This window comes from Nelusetta ayraudi, unplaced genomic scaffold (genome assembly GCF_046127955.1).
Source record: "Nelusetta ayraudi isolate G7.1 ecotype Tasmania unplaced genomic scaffold, CSIRO-AGI_Nayr_v1 ptg000019l, whole genome shotgun sequence".
In the NCBI taxonomy this organism is placed as follows: Eukaryota; Metazoa; Chordata; class Actinopteri; order Tetraodontiformes; family Monacanthidae; genus Nelusetta; species Nelusetta ayraudi.
The window spans coordinates 8,195,001-8,219,205 of NW_027466069.1; the positions used below are offsets into that span (position 1 = coordinate 8,195,001).

The 24,205-nt window shown below is 53.8% G+C and overlaps 1 protein-coding gene across 4 annotated transcripts in view; it reads right to left on the reverse strand.

Annotated features, from left to right (window-relative positions):
* Positions 1-24,205, reverse strand: part of lama5 (laminin, alpha 5) — a 44,060-nt gene that overhangs the window by 11,676 nt on the left and 8,179 nt on the right. For 2 of the 4 annotated variants that reach the window (XM_076026886.1, XM_076026885.1), the window contains exons 3-51: positions 20,776-20,893; positions 20,085-20,203; positions 19,827-19,997; positions 19,588-19,685; positions 17,250-17,365; positions 16,883-17,001; positions 16,665-16,755; positions 16,449-16,583; positions 16,264-16,338; positions 15,898-16,038; positions 15,592-15,729; positions 15,185-15,319; positions 14,838-14,972; positions 14,598-14,735; positions 14,029-14,081; positions 13,815-13,914; positions 13,679-13,731; positions 13,487-13,592; positions 13,281-13,380; positions 12,989-13,145; positions 11,519-11,648; positions 11,179-11,321; positions 10,932-11,035; positions 9,842-9,995; positions 9,600-9,763; positions 8,512-8,620; positions 8,308-8,405; positions 7,970-8,207; positions 7,611-7,737; positions 7,363-7,502; positions 7,142-7,257; positions 6,579-6,790; positions 5,616-5,817; positions 5,274-5,418; positions 5,033-5,173; positions 4,760-4,921; positions 4,147-4,254; positions 3,962-4,045; positions 3,371-3,601; positions 3,171-3,284; positions 2,807-2,937; positions 2,635-2,715; positions 1,918-2,132; positions 1,426-1,526; positions 1,119-1,302; positions 873-1,013; positions 575-726; positions 382-492; positions 1-39 (exon numbers count right to left, since the gene is read on the reverse strand). The exon at positions 1-39 is cut by the window's left edge and continues 73 nt beyond it. In XM_076026886.1, the coding sequence (XP_075883001.1) occupies positions 1-39; positions 382-492; positions 575-726; positions 873-1,013; positions 1,119-1,302; positions 1,426-1,526; positions 1,918-2,132; positions 2,635-2,715; positions 2,807-2,937; positions 3,171-3,284; positions 3,371-3,601; positions 3,962-4,045; positions 4,147-4,254; positions 4,760-4,921; positions 5,033-5,173; positions 5,274-5,418; positions 5,616-5,817; positions 6,579-6,790; positions 7,142-7,257; positions 7,363-7,502; positions 7,611-7,737; positions 7,970-8,207; positions 8,308-8,405; positions 8,512-8,620; positions 9,600-9,763; positions 9,842-9,995; positions 10,932-11,035; positions 11,179-11,321; positions 11,519-11,648; positions 12,989-13,145; positions 13,281-13,380; positions 13,487-13,592; positions 13,679-13,731; positions 13,815-13,914; positions 14,029-14,081; positions 14,598-14,735; positions 14,838-14,972; positions 15,185-15,319; positions 15,592-15,729; positions 15,898-16,038; positions 16,264-16,338; positions 16,449-16,583; positions 16,665-16,755; positions 16,883-17,001; positions 17,250-17,365; positions 19,588-19,685; positions 19,827-19,997; positions 20,085-20,203; positions 20,776-20,893 (6,375 nt within the window). Of the gene's footprint in view, positions 40-381; positions 493-574; positions 727-872; positions 1,014-1,118; positions 1,303-1,425; positions 1,527-1,917; positions 2,133-2,634; positions 2,716-2,806; positions 2,938-3,170; positions 3,285-3,370; positions 3,602-3,961; positions 4,046-4,146; positions 4,255-4,759; positions 4,922-5,032; positions 5,174-5,273; positions 5,419-5,615; positions 5,818-6,578; positions 6,791-7,141; positions 7,258-7,362; positions 7,503-7,610; positions 7,738-7,969; positions 8,208-8,307; positions 8,406-8,511; positions 8,621-9,599; positions 9,764-9,841; positions 9,996-10,931; positions 11,036-11,178; positions 11,322-11,518; positions 11,649-12,136; positions 12,276-12,988; positions 13,146-13,280; positions 13,381-13,486; positions 13,593-13,678; positions 13,732-13,814; positions 13,915-14,028; positions 14,082-14,597; positions 14,736-14,837; positions 14,973-15,184; positions 15,320-15,591; positions 15,730-15,897; positions 16,039-16,263; positions 16,339-16,448; positions 16,584-16,664; positions 16,756-16,882; positions 17,002-17,249; positions 17,366-19,587; positions 19,686-19,826; positions 19,998-20,084; positions 20,204-20,775; positions 20,894-24,205 lie in introns of all 4 variants that reach the window. The other 2 variants (XM_076026884.1, XM_076026883.1) reach the window with 1 other exon arrangement.

The following is a 24,205-nucleotide window of genomic DNA, read 5'->3' on the forward strand; positions in this document are numbered from 1 at the left end:
GTTGTGCAGCTCAGACACCCTGTCGGTCATGGCTGCCGCCTGGAGGAAACGTCATCATCATCATCATCATCATCATCATCATCATCATCATCATCATCACCACCATCTTCAGCATCATCATTATCATCCTCAAACATCGTCATCATCATTGTCATCATCTCCACTATCATCATCTTCATCCTCATCATCATCTTCACCACCATCATCCTCATCATCACCATTACCATCCTCATCATCACCATCGTCATCAACAACAACAGCGCCCCTCAGTGGTTGTGTTCCACTCCGTTGCTGCCTGTTTGGTCCAAATAGTTGGAGATTCAACACTTCCTGCTGTTGATCCCAGTCCCAGCCTGGTGTTGTGTGTCTGCGGCTGCTCACCTTCACCTGCAGCTGGTCCACGTCGTCCTTGATGGTCCTGGACTCGGCCTCCAGGACGCTGGCCGCATCACGGCTGTTGTCCAGGCTGCTGTTGTAGTTCTCTATCGCCCTCTGGTGGCACAGAGACGGAGTTCAACCATGTGTGTGTGTGTGCGTGCGTGCGTGCGTGCGTGTGTAAGTGTCCCTCACTCACAGCCACGTCCTCCAGCGTCCTGTTGAGGCTCTGAAGCTGCGTCCAGGCCATTGCGCTGGCGTTCAGGCTGCCCAGCTGCTGGGACACTGAGGCCAGACTGTCGTCCAACTTGTCCAGATCCTCCAGCAGCACGATCACACAGCTGTCGCACGCTGATACACACACGCACACACACACACACACAAACACATATACAAGTGAATATGACTGAAAGTTCCATCAAACCTGAATGCCACCTGTTGCAGTGAAATGTGTGTGTGTGTGTGTGGGTGTGTGAGTGTGCGTGCGTGTGTCTCACCTTCACAGTGCATGCTGTGCTGTTCCTCCACAGTGACGCTGTACCTGTGTGAACAGACGTCGCACTGTTTCCCAGTCATGCCGTCGGGGCAGCGACATTCTCCGGATCGAGGGTCACACTGACCGCCACGACACTCACACTCTGAGACACACACACACACACACACACACACCACATCACATTTTTCATTCATTTTAGAAACATATCAATTTTCTTCTCCTCCAGTTGAAGACACTAGTTTCTCACTCTTGCAGCCGTCCGGTCCGTAGTCCCAGAACCCGGGCGCGCACTGGCGGCAGCTCGGCCCGTTCACCCCCGGCTGGCAGGCGCAGCGGCCGCTCTGAGGGTCGCACGGCTGCAGCAGCGCCGCTGAGGCATCGCAATCGCAGCGGTGGCAGCCCGAACAGGCGTCGAAGCCATAGGCGCCGTCCTGGGTTTCACACACACACACACACATACACAGGAGGAGGAGGAGAATTAGTTAGCCCTGCTAGCGCTACGCTGACCTGCCCTGCTGCAGATCAGGTGAGGGGTCGGGTAGAGGGTCGCTCACCTCGCAGCGGTCGCAGCGCGTCCCGGTGATACCGGGCTTGCAGCGACACTGGCCGGTGTGAGGGTCACATGACTCAGTGCCGCATGGAGAGCAGCTGCACTCTGTGTGGATGGGGTGGGAGGGTGAGAAGGGAGGGAATGGGGGTATTATTGTAGCAAAATGATTTGCAAATGCATATCTCAGTCTGTGTGTGCACATTCACATCACATTCAACATAGGTAAATGTCAATGTCAATGGAGATCTCCATTTGCTCTCTTGTAAAGCTCCATTGGCATTGATAAGCACACACACATCTTGTTTATTTGTCTATATATGGTCTTGGTCGAGAAGTACTGAACGAAATGCCATTGTGCAATGTACAATAACAATAAAGCCTCCTAATCTAATCTCAAAGAATACTAATGCAATAATACTCCTGTAGGAGGGGTAAGGGCCACAGGTAGACACGTGCAGGTGAGGCGTGCACGGCGGGGGCCATCTGACTCACTCACCAGTGCAGTTCTTAGCGTGCACGGCGTCGCCGTAGTAACCGGGGGCGCAGACGTCGCAGTGTGGCCCGGCTGTGTGGTGCATGCAGCTCAAGCAGTGGCCCGTCAGCGGGTGGCAGTCGGTGAACAGCATGTTGGGGTCTGTGTTGCTGTGGCAACGGCACGGCTCACACTTGCTGCCCAGCACCATGGGGTTGCCGTAGTAGCCAGGCGCGCATCTGCAGCGGGAGGAACAAGGTGGAGGGTTCAGAGGAACTGTGTGGCGGTATTAGAGGAACGAGAGGAACCAGGTGGAAGTGTTTAGAGGAACCATGTGGAGGTATTAGAGGAACTAGAGGAACCAGGTGGAAGTGTTTAGAGGAACCATGTAGAGGTATTAGAGGAACTAGAGGAACCAGGTGGAAGTGTTTAGAGGAACCATGTAGAGGTATTAGAGGAACTAGAGGAACCGGGTGGAAGTGTTTTGAGGAACCAGGTGGAGGTATTAGAGGAACTAGAGGAACCAGGTGGAAGTATTAGAGGAATTAGAGGAACCAGGTGGAAGTGTTTAGAGGAACCATGTGGGGGTATTAGAGGAACTAGAGGAACCAGGTGGAGAGTTTAGAGGAACTAGAGGAACCAGGTGGAGGGTTTAGAGGAACAAGGTGGAGAGTTTGGAGGAACTAGAGGAACTAGGTGGAGGTTTTGGGAGGAGCTATGAGGCTCCAGCATGGTCGTCACCTCTCACAGTTGGGCCCGGCATAGCCCGGCAGGCACAGACACTGCATCCTGTCGCTCCTCTGCACACAGCCCTCGGCAAAGCTGCACACAAACACACACAGACAGCAGGTTATTGAAGTGGGTGGGATCAGTGGGTGGGACCAGAGGTTGAGACCAGAGGGGGGGCACTGACTTGTTGGATGGGACCCTCAGAGGGCAGGGGCAGCTGGAGCAGGAGGCCGCCTGGCCGTCCAGGCTGCTGTTGCCCAGGAAGCCTCCCTGGCAGCTCTCGCAGTGCTCACCTGCCGTGTTGTGCTGACAGTCCTGGAGTGGGTGGGGTGGTGGGAGGGGGCGGGGACAAGAAACAGGAAGTAGAATCAGACCCCTGCAAAAAGAGTCTCGACTACCAGTGCTACACTGGAGGTTTAAACGGCTATGACTCCTGATTTGATCCAAACCTGATTGGCATGAACAATGACAATAAAGTTGAATCTAATCGAATCGAATATGATCTGATCTGATCTAATCTAACTGGTTAGTGTCCAAACAGGGCTCACCAGGCAGACTCCAGAGCCGTCCAGGCAGCGGTCTGAGTGTCCGTTGCAGCTGCAGGGGACACACTTGCCCAGGAAGAGGCCGATGGTGTCCCTGTAGAACCCTGGAGAACATCTCTGCACACAGCAGGTGGACACACATGGTCACCTCGGCGGCGCCGACCAGACACTAGAGGTCAAGAGGTCAACGGGTCTGAGCTCACCTGACATGAGTCTCCCAGGTAGTTGGCGGGACACATGCAGATCTCCACGTTGTTGGCGTGGCGGCCGGCCGGCAGCGACTCGGCGCCCTCCAGCACGGCGCCGCGGAGCGACACCGAGTGGGCCGACTGGGAGTGGAGGGCCCGGATCTGGAGCGACTCCAGGGACACTAGAACCATCATCAGCTCCTCCCGGGACACCTGGTTACCTGTCTGGGCGTGACGGAAGCTCCCCTGGAGGAGGAGAAGGTGGAAGTGGGGAGGATGAGGAAGGGATGAGGAAGAGTAGAAGAAGGAGAAGAGTGGCGAGGGGAAGATGAGGAGGGGAAGAAGAGCGGAAGGAGTAGGAGGATGATGAAGAGGAAGAGGTTAGGGTGAGGAGGGGAAGGAGAGTGGGAGGAGGTGTAGGAGGAGGAGGAGGAGGAGGAGGAGAGAGAAGAGGAGAAGGAAGAGGAGATGAGAGAAGAGGGAGTAGGAGGAAGAGGACGAAGAGAAGGAGGAGAGGAAGAGACGTCCACACTCAGTTTTCCTTCGGTCCTCAGACAGAAGACAGTGAGGTGCAATGTGGTGGTTCCTCCAGCAGGGGGAGCTCACCTCCACTATGTGGACGATGCCCAGGTGAGGCTCCTCAGGTGACGAATACTCTCTCTCCATGAACACCAGGGTCATCTGGTTCCCCTGCAGGACCACGGAGACATTCACCAACTCAGTGCGTGTGTGTGTGTGTGTGTGTGTGTGTGTGTGTGTGTGTGTGTGTGTGTGTGCGTGCGTGCGCCCACCTTCAGGATGATGTCGGGTCTGGAGGCCTCGACAGGCAGTGTCAGCACATCTCCTCTCATGGTCTGAGTGTGCAGGCGGTAGCGAAGGTAGCCGCCGTAGGACGAGACCTGCAGGGGGCAGCGGCGAGCAGAGCAGGAGGATCAGACGGTGAAGCAGGATGAGGGCGAAGACGGCGTGACGCCAGACAGATGTAATCTACACACACACACCGTCTGATCACGGCTCACCTGTCAGGAAGGTCATCGGAGCGAAACACAGCTGAGACACCGGGACACCTGACACCTTCTCCATTAGAAGGTGTCAGACATCTGACATATCTTCCACTAGATGGCGCCAGACACCTAAACCTTCTCTGCTAGAACGGTGGGTCTCAGTCTCAGGACCCACTTTTGTTTTTCTTATCACGAACTCACGCGGCAAATTTATTTCACAAAAATAAAAACGATAGCCCACTTTCTCCACCAAAACACTGCATCCATCTGCTCCTGCTCTGGCCCCTCTGTCACATTTTAGAACCCATTGTATCCCCCCCCTCTGTCAAAACGTTTGCCCACCGCTCCACGAGAGGGCGCCAGACACCAGACTTGACACCCTGATGGAAGGGGGGCTCACCTTATCCCCCAGGTAGGTCTTGGGGGCGTGCCAATGGAGGTCCTGGTAGACGTCGGGCACGTCGCTGAGGTCGGCCTCCACCAGGTCCTGACCCGGATACAAGGTGACAGCCACTTCCTGTCTGTCGGCTCCCAGCAGCACCCAGCCCTCCATGTTCATGATCTGCAGGTAGGAGGAGGTGGTGAGTGGGTGGTGGAGCAGGAGGGGTCAGTTGAAGACCAGAGCACCATCCCCCGCCCACTGCAGTCACATGACTGGCGGCCACGATGCTACCTCGGTGCGCCTCTTGTCGGAGCTGCGGCAGCGGTCGGTGGCACCGAAGCAGAAGCAGCTGGTGCAGCCCTTGGGGTTGGTGGGGTCCAGGTGGAAGGTACCGACCCGGCACTGGTCACAGCGGGAGCCCTGTACGTTCTCCTGCAGGGGGGCGACAGGGCGACACACAGTGTGTCAGCAGGGTGGGGTGTGTGTGAGTGTGTATGTGTGCGTGAGTGCGTGTGGGTGGTGGCCCACCCACCTTGCACAGACACTGTCCGGTGTAGGAGTCGCACACTTCCTCCTCTGTTCCCGCCTCGTTGCAGTCACATGACCTGCAGTTGGGGTAACCAAAGAAACCAGGGGCGCAACGGTCGCACTGGCGGCCCACCACGTTGTTCTTACACCTGCGGGCCAGAAGGGGGAGACACCACAGATGACCTCTGGGCACCAAACACTGGTCTTGAGTCAGGCTAAGCTAGGCTAGGCTATGCTAGGTTAGGTATATTAATAAACCTAATGCTTTAGTTTCCATGCGTTCTCGCGTTTTCTGCCACAGTGACTAGGCTAAGCTAGGCTAAGCTAGGCTAAGCTATGCGCTCACCTGCACTGTCCGCTGATGGTGTCGCAGTTGCCGTCGGGTGACGCCACTCCAGGCCGTGAGCAGTTGCAGACCTCGCAGCCAACCACTGGGTGGCAGCCAAAGGTCAGCGGCTCGCACTGCGTGCACTCGGGCAGCAGGGTGCGCGGGGGGCAGATGCAGTCGCCCGTCACCGGCTCGCACAGCAGCGACCCGCACTGACAGGCTGGAGACAGGAAGGGAGGGAGAGAGGGAGGGATAGGGATCAGTGGTGGGCCATCAAGGCCAGCTAGACCTTCTCTGCGGGCTCAAACACACTTAGAAAAGGACATTTTCCCGTAAAATATGGTAATAAAGTTGTTCTCCATAGTTCTTTTCACATATTACAGTTACATATTCCAGCCAGCTCTTGTTGTCAGCTTCTATGAAATCTGCCTTGGGCCAGAAGAACTGACATTGCTGGCTCCTGTCTGCTGTAAGTGAACGCACCACCGTCACTTGCAATGGCCAGATTTCGAGTCTGTGATGCCAAGACCAGCTAGCTGGCTTCACGACGTACGTGTTCTGTGACTGGATAAATCCTGAGAACCTCTAAGACTGAACTCAACCTGGAGATCCTGTTGCCACCATGACAAACCCACGACTGCTGAAGGAGAAGATCAATGCTCAGTTTATTGGACAAGTTTGAACAAGAGTCTAAGCTCACAGATCGTAGATTTGGTGGAGTTTAGTGGACTAAAATCAAATTTTATTTGCATGTTTTGACAGTATCAGTGGCCTTAGGTACTTCACTTACTTTGGATTTTCCAGAAACAAGATGTTGCTTGACTAGGTGACTAGGTCACCTGTAATCATCACCTGGTGATGTAATGTTAGTGTGATTCTCATTTAGTAACATTTAGGGTAATATGAGGTGCATTAATTTAAGGTGGACTATTAGGAGGTGGGGGGGGTGTGGCCTAGAGGTGGGCGACGAGTAACACTCACGTCTGCAGTTGGGGAAGCCCCAGTAGCCGGTGGCGCACATGGAGCAGTCGCGACCAATCACGTTGGGCCGGCAGTGGCATTGGCCCCCGAAGGGCTGGCAGGCGTCGCTCTCGGCGCCGCTCTGGTGGCAGCCGCAGGGCAGCGCGCCGTTGTTGAAGAAGGCCGAAAGGGAGACGGCCGAGCGGAGGCAGAAGGGGGAGGCGGTGGAGGGGCTGCGGGAGAGAGGAGGAGGAGGAGGAAGAGTTGGGAGGAGGAGGGAGAGAGGGAGAGAGGGAGAGTGTCAGTGACTACGTTCACATGCACAGCTTAGTCGAGCTAAGCACAAAATTTGTTTTTCTCGTCTAATCGGACTTCTGTTCTTGTCCCAGTATACATCGAATAAATCAAATTATTGGCTGTGATTGCAAGCTGTTGGAGGGCTACAACAAAACCATGTCATCCATTCTACACTTTGCCACTGTCACGACTGACCCGGACCCTTCATTCACGGTGCATGCGGGTTCGGGGAGAGGGTTTTTAATTGTAGTGTATGGAGCTTCCCAAGTTGGGCGGAGCCAACCCACCTGATGGAGAAGCTGTCGTGGCCGCAGCTGCTTATGAAGTCGTAGGACTTGTCAAGCGGCTCCTCATCCAGCACGGCCGAGCTGTAGCTCCTCTCCGGGACCAGCAGGAGATAGTCCTGCGTGCAGGGTGGGGGTGGGTGGGGGAGGAGGAGGAGGTAGAGGTCAGACGGGGATGGTGGGAGGAGGTGGGGAGACTGCTGGCTCTGCCTCCACACACTCACCAGCCACAGCGTCTTGCCGGCAGGGATCTGGACGGTGAGGAAAACCTGCTGGTCGGTGACGTCCAGGAGGATCTGGCCCTCCGACACCAGGACGTCCCGGCAGCCGTAGGCGTGCGGGCAGAAGGAGGCGTTGGCCTCACCTGTTTGGGGGAAGGTGGAGGAGGAAGTGGAGGAGGAAACACACCTGTGGTTATCAACCTGTGGGAGGCGGGGCCTCGTTTCCACGGTGACGGGGTCCCACACCCTACCCTGCCAGATCCGCCCTCCGTTGATGTAGACCTGCACGGGGAAGCGCGGGTGCAGCGGCTGATGGTAGTGCAGGATGAAGACGTAGCGGCCCAGGGTGTGGACGCGGGTGGAGTACACCGCTGCATTCTGGTTAACGGGGGTGGGGCAAGAGGTGCGGAGTCAGTTGACATCACATCACGTCTGGGACAAAGGTTTTCAAACTTGAAAGGAGGAAGAGGAGAAGGAAGAGGAGGAGGAGAAGCAAGAGGGGGAGGAGAAAGACAAGCAGGGGGAGGAACAGGAGGAGGGAGAAGAGGAACAGGAGGAGCAGGAGGAGGCGCTTGAATTTCCAGAGTTTCAACCCCCACCCCCACCACACCTGCTGGGAGTCCAGCCGCATGTGCTGGCCACCATCGGCCGCGTGAAGGGGTATGTCCCCGCCCCTCCAGCCCCTGAAGCCAAGCCCCTCCGGCTCATCGCCCTGATAGGAGGCGGCCAGAGGGGGCGCTGCGGCAGGTGAGGCGGCCTGGACGGGCTCCTGCACGGAGGAGCTCTGGCCGTCCTTCAGCACCAGCGAGTCGGACGGCGTCAGGAAGCGCGAGGGGACGCAGGAGGAGCTGCAAGGAGGAGGAGATAGGGGGACGGGGGTCAGCGAGGTGGTCCTCCTCGAGCTGCGATTGGCCGCTAGGGGATGGTGGGGGGTGCTTGAGCTCTCACCTATCGGGCGCAAACTGTCCATGGGAAGCGATGCAGTGGACCTTGGGCTGGACAAACTCCATGAGGAAGTGTTCTCGCGGGACCAGGAAGACTTTGTGCTGGGGAACATCAGGGGAACATCATCATCATCATCAGCAGCAGAACTCTTCAAGACCAGGAGAACAACGAGCCGATCGAGGGGCGAGTCATGGGACCGCTACCCACCAGGAAGAAGCTGGCGCGCTCGGAGCTCAGCTGGATCTCGGCGTCGGCCGGCAGGGAGAGGAGCGCCACCCGGTGTTGCTCGTCAATGGCCACGGCCCTGCACAGGAAGCTACAGGTGCGCGCACACACACACACAGGGGTGATGAAAAGCTGCTCTGAAGATGCTCTGAACAAAGCAACGACAGTGACGTGTGAAGCAGCTGAGTCCACAGACATGCAGCTTCATGTTTGACCACAATGTTAGCCAGCAGCTGCTGGTGTTAGATGGAAGCCAAAGGTGTTAGCAGACAGCCACAGCTTTTAGGCCCCGTTTACACGGAGACGGGTTTCTTTGAAAAGGCCGCAATATTTAGTCGGTTTTGCCTTGCGTTTACATGAAGCTGGTGTTTTCACTAAAACCACACAGACCGTAACCGCACATTTTTGAAAATGCTTCTCAGAGTGGAAAAGTTTGAAAATACCACCTTCCCCGGCTTCGCGTAAACGCCGAAACCGATCTATTTTGGAAACGCTGATGTCACAGCTCTAAACCCCTCCCACCGCGTTGCAATCTGAGCTGCCGTGAGGCGCAGACGACCACTCACAACAACAGCAACAGCATTGGGCAATGGACTTGTTGCTGCTACTAATGACCAGCCTGCAAACCTAAATGACAAATGTGAGTTTCACTGGCACGACTCCCAGTCAACCTTAACACGTACCTTGTAAGGCTTTGTGTTCTAAAGTCACTCGAAGCAGAAGTTCAACTCTGTCGTTTATCCACACTGTCAGTGGCGCTGATGTTGTTAGCGAGCTCTCGTTTCTTTAAACACGCCGTGTTTCAGGGGAGCATCGCCTTGAGGCAGTAAACTTGCGACGCCACACCAGGCCGGGCATAGGTACTACATCATTTTCAGTCGTTTCCAGCGTCTCCGTGTAAGCAGAATTTTTTTTTAAGACGGCTTTATGTAAGCACATTTTTTTCCAGAGCGTTTTCGAAAATTTGCGGGTTAAAAAAAATCTGTCTCTGTGAAAATGGCCTCTTAGCAGTAGTATCTAGCTCCATCAGGTTTTACCACCAGCACATCCCAGCATCCTCCTGTCCATACCTGAACTTGCAGTGCAGCAGCTCGAGGTGGAACTGCTGACTTCGGGCTCCCGGCACGTTAGCGGTGACCGTTAGAGTCTGCGGCAACTCCTCCTCGCTGGAGTACTCCACCACCGGGACGTAATCCCCGGGGGACGGCAGACGGCCCCGCAGCTCCACACTAATCTGCAGGTGGACAGACACAGACGGTGAGACAGCAAGAGCGATCCGAGTACCCACAATGCACCGGCGGCGTGGCCTTACGTCGTGGCCGCTGCAGACGGCCATGTCCGGGTGGCGCGGGGTCACCCGCTCCACGGGGCAGGGGCGGGGCAGGTGGTTGTCGTGGACGCAGCTGGCGTCACCGGCGGAGATGGAGGGGAAGGAGTCCAGGGGGAGGAGCCTGTAGAGCAGACAGCTGGACAGCGGAGGGCACATCGGCTAGTTAGCTTAGCGTACTCTATCTCCATATTGTGAAAAGAGTGGACAAGCAGCCACACCCTGAACCCTGCCCATTCCGAAACCACAACCCCCTGGTTTAAAAAAAAAACAAAACAAGATCTCAGCCTTTACAGAGATCTGTAGCTGTTTTCCCAGTGCTAACGCTAAGCTAAACTACGTTCCTGCAGGCTCCAAAAGTTAAAACCTGTTGCGGTGAGAAATGTCGTGCAGTGTGGCTACTACACACGGAACGGAAGCTAATGTTTGCTGCTCCTCCTTGTAGCCTCATGGTTATTTGGGGGCGATAAACCGTACTTTGCCGTGTCTCCTGATGACACAGGGCCAATTGATGCCCTTTTTAACTGTATTTTAGATATCAAATCATGGATGGCAGAGAATTTCCTACAGCTCAACCAGGACAAAACTGAGGTTTTAGTTATTGGTCCTGAAGGCCGGCGAGAGGAACTTTTACCAAAACTTTGGGATTTTAAACCCTCACAATATGTAAAGAATCTGGGCGTTGTTTTTGATTCTGAGCTCACCTTTGTTCCACATATAAAAAATATTACAAAGATAGGTTTTTATCATCTAAAGAATATAGCCAGAATCCGCCCGTTCCTCTCTCAGGCCAACACGGAGGTGCTAATGCATGCTTTTATTTCCTGTAGATTTCCTGCGTTTGTCTGTGTGCGTTGGTGGGGAGGGGTGGGTCCGTGTAGGGTGGGGGGAGGGTCAGTGGAGCTTTTTTTTTTTTTCTCATTGTTACTATTATGATTGTTGTTCTTATTATTATTATTGTCTTTCTTTGTTTTTCTTTGGTTTTTTTTGTTTTATTTTGTTAAGCACTGTGGGTTGCACATGTTGTGTATGAGCAGTGCTATACAAATAAAGTTTATTATTATATTATTATTACTTGTCGCTGGCTTCGGAGACGGAGCTGTAGGTGCATGGTTCCGTCACACGCATCTGCAAGATGGGGGCTTCGTAATAGGCGCTGGGCAGCAGCACCAGGTAGTCCTGATTGACACACACACACACACACACACACACACACACACACACACACACACACACACACACACACACACACACACCGCTCAGAATCTCCAAAATCAGCGGCTCAGGCAGCTGCTCGAGTGGCCAGAGGGTGGCGCTCTCACCAGCAGGATGCCCTCGGCCTCAATCACCACCGTCCAGGTGCCGGGGTTCAGCACGAACGGCTCCACAAAGTTGTTTTGGGGGACATTGGCGAAGGCCGGAGCAGCGCTGGGCGCAAACACAACCTGCTTGGACTGTTCGGAGCCTGCAGCACATACCATTGCACACAGTCACACAAACATGGTCAGACACATCATCACACAAGCACACACATACACACCATCACACGAAGCCAGACACACACACACACAGCACAAAGTCAGACACACACACGCGCGCGCACACACACACACACCATCACACCCACTCACTAACGCTCTCCTGTGATTGGTTGACACCTACCTCTGCGGTTTGCCTGATAGGCCGTTATTTTACCATTGGAGGCGGAGCCTTCTGGGTTTATATACCTCAGGATGAAACGAGTGAGATAGACGTCGACCTCACTGACATACACCTGAAGGTGGACTGCAGTCTAGAGGAGGAGCAAGAGGAGGAGGAGAAGGAGCAGGAGGAGGAGCAAGAGGAGGAGCAGGAGGGGGAGCAGGTGAAGGAGGAAGAGCAGAAGGAGGAGAAGCAGGAGGGAGAGGTGGAAGAGGAGTAAGGTTAGGAGAAAGAGGAGGGGGAGGGAGTGAGGTGGAGGATGAGGAGGAGCAGAAGGAGGAGAAGGAACAGGGGGAGGAGAAAGAGGAGGGGGAGGTGTGGATGGCAGAAGGTGAGAAATCTCAGATGTAACTTCCTGAGCTGATCTGTGGCCCTGAAGGTGGAGTAGATCCAGCGCTGATACCAACCACCACCCACCCACACGCATAAACACACACACACACAACCACACAGTCACATGACAGGAAGCCAGGAAGCTGCTGTGAAGCTTCTCAGAAGGACTTGAAGGTTCCACATAGAGGCAGAGCAGGAGCAGACAGACAGGAAGTGAGAGGAGGAAGTCCCGCCCCCAGAACTCACAGTTACCACAGTAGAGGCTCCAGTGGTCCTCCAGGACCGACACCCTGCCCACCACTTCGGAGGCACCCCAGTTGATGTAGCGCAGCACCAGGTGGAAGAGGTCTGGAGAGCTGAGGGACACTGACAGCAGCACCTTGGACTGACCACAGGGGGCGCCAGAGAGCAAGGCAACCAGGGGGAGGGGAGGAAGGAAGGATGGAAGGAAGGAAAGAAGGAAGGAAAGGAGAAAGGAAAGAAGGAAGGGGAGAACAGAGGCAGCCAGGAACCTTAATACCATCAATGACACCACCAGGAAACATCAGTGACACCATCAGGAACCATCAGGAACCATCAGTGACACCACAAGGAACCATCAGGAACCATCAGTGACACCACCAGGAATCATCAGTGACACCATCAGGAACCATCAGTGACACCACCAGGAACCATCAGGAACCGTCAGTGACACCAGGAACCAAACACAGATCCCCTCCACCGCACAGCTCAGTCAGGAACTATTTCACATGTTCTCCTGTTGAGGTTCACATTGAAGTGAGAACCTCACACTATCGCCCCCTTTAGCTCCAGGATGCCACTGACTGGTCCAGATACAGAAAGGGGGGGAGTGCATGTGAAACATTCCGAGGTTCTGAAGGTTAAAGTCATGCAGGAGGGCGGGGCCACAGACTCACACAGCATCTCTATAATAGATGGACGGTTGGATGAATGGATGGATGTACGGATGGATGGATGGATTAATGGATGGATGGTTTAATAAATGTTGGATGGACGTTTGGATGGATGGATGGATGGGTAGGTGATTGGATCGATGCATGGATGGTTGGATGGATGGATAGCCAGGTGTGTCCCTACCTGGATGGCTGACATCTGGGCGTATCCCCTCCAGCTGAACCCTGGGAAGTCCTGTTGCTGGTAGCCAAAACGCACGGCTCGGCCGTCGGCCGTGGTTCCCTCCTCCACCTCGTACTGCAGGTGGTGCAGGTCCGGGAAGTAGTGGCCCAGACGGGGGCTGTGCAAGCACACACACACACACACACACACACACACACACACACACACACACACACACACACACAGCAGGTGTTAAAGAGCCACCTTGTGATGTCACTTTCCAACAACCAATCAGATTGTCCGGTGGACTCACCTGTTGCACTTGAGTCCCTCCACGTTGGGTCTGCAGCGACAGCGGCCACTCCGCTCCGCGCACGACTGGCCAGCTGCCCCGCCCACGTCACATTGGCAGCCTGCACACGCACACACATACATATAGACAGGTCAGTGAGGGGCAGAGACAGTGTTGGGGGCGTGGCCAAGGCTGTGAGGGGGCGGGGCCAGGAGACGATCACTCACCCTGGCAGCCGAGGTAGTTGTGCTGCTGCAGGTTGTAGAATCCGTCCTTGCAGGTGGAGCAGGTGCCGCTGCAGACGGCCGCCTTGCAGGGACACTGTCCCGACTCCTGCACACACACACACACACGCACACCAACCCGTCACACATTATGTGACATCACGGCGACAGTCACATGACCAGTGGGACACTCACCTGAGCGCACTGAGCCACGCTGCTTACCGTCCCTGCCAGGTCACACTCACAGCCTGTAGGGGGCGACAACACACAGACCAAAATCACTAAGTGCTAGGTATGTTGGAACCTGTGTGTGCGTGTGTGTGTCTCTTACTGGAGCATCCATCTGGGGTGTCTGGCGAGAGGTTCCAGTACAGAGGCTTGCACCTGTCACAGGCCGGACCCTCCACATGGGGGCGACACTCACACTGGCCCTGAAACAGCAAAGCCAACCAATCACCCCCAACTGCAGAGTGTGTGTGTGTGTGTGTGTGTGTGTGTGTGTGTGTGTGTGTGTGCGTATGTGCATCAGTGATTGTGTGTCTTACCACCGGTGGCGGCACCAGGTACTGCACGGAGCCCACAGGGTTACAGGAACCAGCTGCAAGATGAGCGCAAGATGTTTTCAACACAATGGTGATAAAGACACACAACTCTTGTTTGTTGCACACTGTTGCTGCCTCCGCCTGCCTCAAGTTATTCCATGCACAAAAACTCAAAATAAAGAATTCCACAATTAACTTATTTTATCTGCTGCTCTCAGGTCACGGCCGTGTTTCAGAGAAAATACGAGAAGAGAGCGTTTGGCTCCGTTAAAGGATTCAGTTCAAGTGAACCGAATCAGCCAGGCTATAACAGGCATGGACAACCTATGGCCCGGGGGCCGTATGTGGCCCATTAAGCGTTTTAATCCGGCTTGCCGACCTTGAAGAAATTATATTAATAGTACGTTAATCATAAAATAGCTGGATTTTATCCCCTTTTTCAATTGACATCAAAACCCATGTTTTCTACTTTATCCCAAGGTATAATTTTTTTCTCCTATGACGTGGGTCACCAAAACACTCTGCCCCCTCTTTCAAATTTCAGAACCCATTGTGGCAGTCAAAAAGTTCACCTCTGCAGCTGGGGAAGCCGTAGGCGCCGTGTGTGCAGGTGTCACACCTGAGTCCCGCCACGCCGGGCAGACACACACACTGTCCGCTCTGCTGGTCACAGCTGCTGTAGCGGGAGCCTTCAGTGGAGCACTGACAGGCTGCAACAACACAACAACAACAACAACAACATCATCATCAGCAATCAACAACAACAGCAGCAGGTCACTGATCGGTGACACTAGCGACATACTGCCCGCTACCTGCGCAGCTCGGGTAGCCGTAGTAGCCGGGGGCGCACTGGTCACATGACGCGCCGCCGTAGTTGGGCCGGCAGTTGCAGTGTCCCGACGCTGTGCAGCTGGTGTCAAGGGAGGTACGAGGGTCGCAGGTGCACTCTGGGGGGGGGAACCAGGAAGTGGAAGAGAGGCGTCGTTAGCATTAGCAGCTAAGCAGCGACAGCCTGGATGACTCTGCACTTTTTGACAGCCATTGGTGGATTTTTACAGCCGTAAAAAGTGCCATAAAAACACACCGAGGCAACACTTCATCAGGAGGTGTGTGTGTGTGTGTGTGTGTGTGTGTGTGTGTGTGTGTATGTGGGAAACACCTTGACAGTTGGGGTAGGAGTGGAACCCGGATCTGCACTGCTCACATCTGGGACCCTGGAACTCGGCTTTGCACAGGCAGCGGCCAGACGCATCACAGCCCTCAGGCAGAGAGCCGAGGGTGCTGCAGCCGCACACTGCACACACACACACACACACACACACACACACACACACACACACACACACACACACACACACACACACACACAATTAAAACCGTTTATACTGGACTGTGAAGGTCTCGGTGCTGTGCTCAGCGCTCTCTGTAAAACACCTGCATGATTTTTATTCCCTGTAGATTTTCACCGATCGCAATCACTTAAGAGCAGCAGCAGCAGCAGCAGCAGCTGCGGTTTTCACACCTGCTCCCTCCTCTGACAGGAAGTCGAGCGTTCATGTGACTCACGCTGGCACAGCGGGTAGTTGAAGTATCCTGGAGCGCAGCGGTCGCAGTCGTAGCCCTGGAAACCACTCCGACAGACGCCTTGACCCGTCAGCAGGTCACATGACCCGTCCAGACAGCCGGGACCTGAGCACTGACATGCTGCACACACACACACACACACATACACACTTCCATCAACAACTGTGTGTTGGGCAGCTTCACTGTGAGCTGTTAAACGGCTCTCAGGGATTAACACCATCCTGTGGAATGCTGCTGTTTGCTCGGGAGTGTGTGTGTGTGCGCGTGCACGTGCACGTGCGTGCCTACCCTGGCAGTTGAGTCCGTGGAAACCTGGCGCGCACGTGTCGCAGTGCTCGCCGCTGAAGCCCGGTTTGCACACGCAGGTGCGGGTCCGAGGGTCCGGCCTGCAGGAGTTGTCCACGGTGCCGGCGGCGCTGCACTCGCAGTCTGCAGACACACACGCACACACACATGCAGACACACAAAGGCGCACAGACGCACACACACACACACAACCAGTCAGCAGGTGTTTCTCAAGGTGATTGATACAGAAATGTCTTTATCACAGCCAAGCGTTCCCACAACTCCCCTCAGCCAAGCAGCTGAGGGGAGTTGTGGGAGCGCTTGGCTGTGATTGGCCTAACGGCGGCGGCGGTGGACGGAGTCACTCACTGATGATCTCTCCGGCCGGTTTGGCCTCTCCGTTACTGCTGCTGCTGCCACCGTCGGTGGGGAACGTGGGCGCGGCTGCGGGCAAAGCAGGAAGAGCAGAATGTGACTCCTGCTCTCTGATTGGTTGGGCTGACAGCCAATCAGGCACCCCCGACCCAACTCCTACGCCCACTTCAGGGACTCACGGTAACAGTCGGGGAAGTTGATGAAGCCGTCAGCGCAGGTGTCGCACAGCAGGCCGCCGTAGTTGGGCTTGCAGAAGCAGCGGCCCGTGAAGTCCTCGCAGGTGCCGTCGGTGAAGTCGGACCGGCAGTCGCAACCTGCAGGGACCACGACAGCCAATCAGAGAGCAGCCCCCGCCGTCGTCCGATTGGACGAGAGAGGGAGAGATAGTCACTCACGGGAGCAGGCCAGCGGCGAGTGGAGGGCGTGGTCTGGGGAGCGGTAGTAGGTGGGGATGCAGCGCTCGCAGTTGACCCCGGTGGTGTGGTGCTGGAAGAGGGAGAGGGGTAGGCAGAGGTCAGAGGTCAGAGGATAGTTGCTGTGTGTGTCCCCTCAGGTGTGTAGCTCTTTTAGAAGGTCGGGAGCTGGAAGCACGGCGGCACAGGTGGATCCTCACCTGGCAGTTGAGGCAGACTCCGCCCCCTCTGAAGTGGCCGTGCATGTCCAGGCTGACCCTGCTGCGGTCCACCTCGGGGTCGTAGAAGCAGTCGAAGGAGTGGCGGTGGCAGTTGCACTCTGCAGGAGAACAAAGATGATGATGTTGATGATGACTACACACACCTGGAGCCTCTGAATCTCGGACCAAGATGGCCGCCTCAGCCTCCCAGAGTAGTCACTAACAAAAGTTAGCCAGTTCGCTGGTTAGCATCACCAGGGCTAACCAGTCCAGGGCTGGACTGGATCTGGTTTGGTGGGTGTGGTTTGGGGTTGACAGAGGATTTAAGTGTGTGTGTGTTTGTGTGTGCGTGTGTGACTATACTTACGCTCACACTCGTTGGCGCTGTAGGTTGTGGCCGGTTTCCACGGCAACTGGTTGTATCCTGGGCAACACTGGTCACATGACAATCCACAGGTGTTGTGTTGACAGTCGCACTGTAACCTGCCAACAACAACAACAACAAAAAACTTCAATAATTTATTCTCGCACCACACACACACACACACACACACACACACACACACACACACACACACACACACACACACACACACACACACACACACTTTCTGGAGAGAGAGACAGACAGAGAGAGTTGGTTGCTGTGCTTGCTCGTCCATGGATGGAGTGTTTTAGTGACCCACCTCAGAGGAGGAAAAAATATATCATGGGATATGTAGAAAAAATGGTTTAATGCCAATTGAACAAAAGCCAAGTTACAACAAAATCAGTGTCTTCGAAGCCCCACGGTATTTAGCTCTTTATTCATATGGCCCCCGGGCCATGGTTTTCCCATGTCTGGATTAGAGTCATGAACACAGGCAGAGGGCAGGGAGCCACTGCTCCAGCTGGAGTTAATGGAGCATTTCCCTTTTCTCCCTCTCCAGCTTCAGTTTCCTCTTGTTCCAGCGACTCAAAAATCCTGAAACTGATTTACGGCTGACCAATCACGAATCAGCAACGCATTGTGTGGTATATATTTATTTATTTATTTCATGGCTGCTTACAGCACTCCAGGAAGTGACTTTCACCAGACAGTTTCACGACTTCCTGTTTGGGATTGTGAGGAAGAAACGGGGCTCACGGGGTGGAAAAGGTGGCGAAGCTCAATTCCACGTTTGGTCAATGATCTGAAATCCAGCTGCTGTTGAACAGAAACCCTTTATAGGACGGCAGCAACGGCGGACTTGCAGTCGGCCGCCAAACGCCATCAGCGTCCCGACGCAAAGTGGGCGGAGCCTCAGGAGTGCATCCAAAGCCAATCAGCAGTGGAGGAAAGCGGCTAATGTTGGAGGAGAGAAACCAACATTCCTCAACGGCTCAGCACAAGAATTCCTCGTCCCACATCCTCATCCATCTCAAACTCATTCTTACACACACACACACACACACACACACACACACACCCCTACTGTTTTTAATTAATAGAAACCCCCCCATATCTTACTGTCAAATCAAAACAGGATTAACCCTGACACAGGAGTGTGTGTGTGTGCCTTTATGTGTGTCTGTGTGTGTGTGTTTAATCACCACACGCATACACACACACACACACACACACTTGTGCACACACACACGCGCGCAGTAAGTTTACAGAACAGTTCCTTCAGCCGTCTGGTTTTGGGGAAGAACAGCAGGGTGAGTCATGGTCTACATGCTGGACCGGTCTGGTCTAACAGCTGGAACTGAGTTCACACACACACACACACACACACACACACACACACACACACACACACACACACACACACACACACACACACACACACACACACACACACACTGAGGTGTGCGCTGCCGATGACTGGACCAGCTGTGGTCCAGCCTCCACTGCCGGTGATGCCACAACCACACCGAAAACAGCTGCCGACCGGCCGACGACTCGCTAGCGCCCCCGACAGGCTGCCACTGAGCAGCAAACGCAGTGAGGCCTTCATCTAGTCACACTCTTTCATTTTCATGACAAAAAAAGTGTTGCTTTTGTTGCTTTTCAGACTGCAGACAACCTCAATCCTCACCACGAGTACAGCAAACACCAGCATGTAGGCCTGATCAACACAGCGACCACACACACACACACACACACACACACACACACACACACACACACACACACACACACACACACAGACACACACACACACGCTGCCCCTGTCGGGGCCTGTTGGCAGTCAGTGTGTGTGTGTCTGTGTGTGTGTGTGTGTGTGTGTGTGTGTGTGTGTGTGTGCTTGTGTCCGGAAACACATAGAAAACTAGACAGAAAGACAGACGACAAATATTTACAGGCAGAGTTTGTGCAAGTACACACACACACACACACACACAGTAATTGACAAACACACACTGTTATTAAAGTTATAACACACACACACTTACACAGAGACAACACTGGCATCAGACACAAAACCAGAAAACACTCTACATTAGCACTGTAGCTTCAGGGTGTGTGTGTATGTGTGTACGTACGTGTGTGTGTGTGTGAGAGAGAGAGAGGGAGAGAGAGAGAGCAACAGACTTTGAGAGTTTCAGTAAACACAGGCGATGATACAGAAATGACTCACACATCAGACCACACCGCTGCAACTATCAAGCACTGCACGCACGTGTGCGCGCACACACACACACACACACACACACACACACACACACACACACACACTTACTTGTAGGGGTCAATGGGATCTTCGGCGTTGCAGGCCTCGGCGTGTCCGTTGCACACACAGCGCCCTCCGATGCTGATGTCTTTGATACTGTAGTAATACTGAACACACACACACACACCAACACAAAACTTAATGCGTTTGATAGAGAAGCTGTTAGCTTAGCGTAGCGTCCCCACAGGGCCCAGTAAACACGGCAGGTTTGTCGGTGTGTGTGTGTGTGTGTTTGTGTGTGGGCGTACCCGGCGGGTGACGGTGGGGTCCCGCAGTGCCTTCCCCATCAGGTGACCTCGCAGGCTGTTGGTCCTCAGGAAGCGCAGGCGGATGTTGGTGGCCTTGGTGAAGTCGCGCAGCACCGGGGAGTAGGAGAAGTTCATGGCCCCGGGGCGGCCGTTGACCAGAGACACCACGATCTGATAGGAGAGGTGGAGGGGTGAGGGTGGCCGGCGCGCGCACACACACACACACACACACACACACACACATGCAGACACACACACCTCTCCGTTCTCCAGGGGGATGATGCGAGAGTACTCAGTGGTGCAGATGACGTCATCGTCATTATTGATCCTCTCAATGGTCCTCAGTCCAAAGCGCTCGATGCAGTCCGTCTTGGAGGCTACACACACGCACGCGCACGCGCACACACACACAGAGGAAAGGTGTATAAGTGTCGTCTCCTGCTGGTATTTTAACGAGGCGTCTCGGTGATAATGACAGGGGGAGGTTCTGCGTCTTTAATTATAAACACAACAGCTGGAGACACACGAGTACAACATCAACGCAACATCTTAAAGTCTCTCTCCTTCACACACACACACACACACACACACACACACACACACACACACACACACACACACACACACACACAGGTACACATACACACATACACACACATACTGTACATACACACACATCTCTCCTCAGGTGAACAGTCTCAACCTGTTGGGAATCTTTTCTGGAATGCCCCTTCAGCCCACCTGGAGTGACAGCTGCCACAGCCAATCGGGTGGCCTTCAACCTGACCACTAACTCAAGCAGCCAATCAGGCGGCAGCACTCTGATGTCTAATGAGGAGGCTCAGTTTGGTTTGGGATCCTGAGGGAGGTCCTGACTCGCGCAGAAACATCTGTAGAGTTAGTGAGTGTGTGTGTGTGTGTGTGTGTGTGTGTGTGTGTGTGTACTCACAAGCGAAGTACTGCCACGGCTGGTAGGTCTGGCCGAAGTTGACGGATCGCTCCAGAACCCAGAGGTCAGGACGAGGAGAGTTGGCGAACTTCACAAGCACGTAGGCCACATGGAAGAGCTGCACGCACACACACACACACACACACACACACACACACACACACACACACACACACACACAGGGAGAAGGTCAACAATGTGCTAAATACTGTTGTAGAGCAGCATCTCCAATTTGGATGGACTGATCAACATTTTCATCAATACTATTTATGATACATGATATTTATCATATATGAGATTATTATTTATTAAAATTAAAATTATAGGAATGTTTATATTGGGGTAAAGCAGTGGTTCTCAAACTTTCTCTGGCCCCATGTCTCTACGACAAAGATGACTTTTGACCCCATAGACTTGCATGGCATTAGGGCAGTGGTTCTCAAACTTTCTCTGTCATGCCTCACCTTGGAGGAAGAAAAGTTTTCCTGGTCCCCCCCCCCCCCCCCCCAAAAGCCGAAAACCCACTTTGAGAAACACTGGGGTAAAGAAAAACTAAGTCAAACTAAGTCAAAGGTGGAAAGTGAAAGGCAACTGCATTGACTGGACCACCGGACTTTGTGATCAGTCATAGACATAGAAATCTAACATAGAAAAATGATTTCCTTCGTGTTTTAGACAGTTTGTCAACTGCCAGCAGCAGGCAATCACTGGAGCAGTCGCACCTGTGACCACAAGCACTGCCCCCAGGTGGACGGAGGCCAAATGCCTTGCAAGTAGCAGGGTACGCACACATCCAAGTGTATTCCAGTTTGTTCAGAGCAGGACAGATGACGAGTTGCAGCAAGTCTCTCTCACACACACACACACACACACACACACACACACACACACACACACACACACACACACACACACACACACACACACACACACACACACACACACACACACACACACAGGTTCTTTCATCGTCTGTAAGTGGAGCTCTACCTGTGATCTCCTCACTTCCTCCCTCTGACTGAAAGCTGCAGAAAGTTAATCACGCTCACACGCACACACGCACGCACACACCTTTTTGTTCTACTGAACTCAAAAACCAAAACACTATTAGTCATAACTCTGAGGGATCAGCAGGCTCAAGAACAAACTGATCTCATCCAGAGAGGCAGTGTGTGTGTGTGTGTGTGTGTGTGTGTGTGTGTGTGTGTGTGTGTGTGTGCAGAACCTCAGAGACATTCCTCTGATTCCAGACTGAGTTCAGACATTTCTAACGGAAAACACACGACTGATCAGGTGACCTCGACTGCACACAACATAGACAAAACAGGAATAGAAGAAGAGGCTGCAGCAGGACGCACACATTCACACACACACGCTCACACATATGCATACACACACGCACTCACACAGAGGATTTATGGGTCAGCGCCACCTGCTGAAAGGCCTCATCAGGCAGAGTCTCACAGCAACCAGCCAAACAAAGAGCGAAGCTGAAGTCAGAAAGTCGCTGGGGAAGAAGGAGCAGGAGGAGGTGGGAGGAGAAGGAGGAGGAGGAAGAGGGAAGGGTGAGTGGAGCAGCGTGAGGAGAACGGCCGGAGAGGAGGAACAGCTCACTCACAATCACAGATTAACTGGAGCACAGTGAACTCTGGACACCTGAGTGTGTGTGTATTCATGTATGTGTGTGTGTGTGTATGTGTGTGTGTGTGTGCGTGTGCGTATGCGTATGTGCGAGTGTTGGCTGGTTAATAATTGTACACATTCCTTGGTGGCACCACATTCCTGGTGCCTCCAGGTAACCATGGAGACACACAACAGGGGGACGGAGGAGGGAGAACCCTGGAGGAGCCACTTCACTCAACTGGAGCTGGAGGTTAAAGGACCAACAACCACCAGAGGCTCCTCCCACAACCACCAGTAGGAAGAGGCTCCACCCACAACCACTAGAGGCTCCTCCCACAAACCACCAGTAGGAAGAGGCTCCTCCCCAAACCACCCGTAGGAAGAGGCTCCTCCCACAACCACCAGAGGCTCCCCCCACAGTCACTTGACCTGTTCCAGGAGCTCCAGATGTTGAGGTCACATGTTCCTCCGGAGGTTCAACCTGGACGATAATGAATTCTGACAAAGCAGCAAATCAGTGGCCGCTGCTGATTTGTTGGTGATGATGTCATTAGTCCCTCCCCCTGCAAACTGGACCGAGGCGGGTCTTATCACTCCAGTGTTCCTACATCCACTTGGTGACATCTTCAGCACCACAGCAGCATTCTTAAGTGGGTCAGCGGCCGAGACACTCTGCTGTCCCCTAATGGATGGCATGTCTTGTACAGGTAACCCTGTGACGATGTGACCGGATTGAACATTAACCCGTTTATTGTGTTTCTATCGATATGTCCCAGTATCTGTCTCAATCACACACACACACACACACACACACACACACACACACACACACACACACACACACTGGTGCCAGACTGGGCACCAGCTGCGGTAAAACACACTCAGTACAATGAGGACTTGAAAAGATGATTCATGTCTTAAAAAGTGTGTGTGTGTGTGTGTGTGTGTGTGTGTGTGTGTGTGTGTGCGCATGAGTGAGTGCTCGTGTGTGTGTGTCTTGGCCAACTCCCAGACAGTGAAGGTCATTTCCGACATTCCAAGTTGCTCTCGGCGGCGGAGCCTCCTGATTGGTCTGAGACTGGAACCTGCTTCTGATGAAATCACCGCTGCTGTTTCTTGGTTCCTCAGAGCTTTTTCTCCTCCATCCTGGACTCCAGTGGAGCAGCTTCACACGAGAAACTAGCTGTCTGACTAAAAGCAGCAGGTTTAACCCCTGTGCTCACAGCCTCCTGCAACCAACGTGGAGCCTTGTGGTGGCTGAAGCTCTCCAGTCAGGTGTCTCCAGCAGCAGCAAGAGCTTGAGGTTCTGGAGGTGTGGCCTTCCAGAAGGTCCTCCTGCTACCTGGAGAATTCCAGAGCAGAGATTCCAGAGGGAACAGTGTCTGGGCTCGTCGCCGCTGCCAGCAGGAACATCTCAGTCTAAGATTTCAGCTCCTGGATTCTAAAAGGGCTGCAGACCTTCTGACACGTCTTCACAGCCGGCGGCTGATTTCCCCTCCACGCAAACACACACCAACCTGCAGGTGAACCTGAACCTGATGGACCGTCTCCAGGTTCTGTCAGCTGAGGTGGCGGAGCCAATGAACCACATTCTCAGAAATTTCAACAGTAACCTTTTTCCACAGGCTAATAAAACATTTAAATAAAAAACAACAATAAGCCAAATAAGTCATAATAATAATATCCTTTTGGCCTCATGGGCCAAATATAATCAAATGGCGGGGCCAAAGTTAGCCCGCAAACCAGAGTTTGACTCCTAAGCTTTAGAGGAAGTAAAACCTTTCTCGCTTGTCAGATTCAGAGCAGA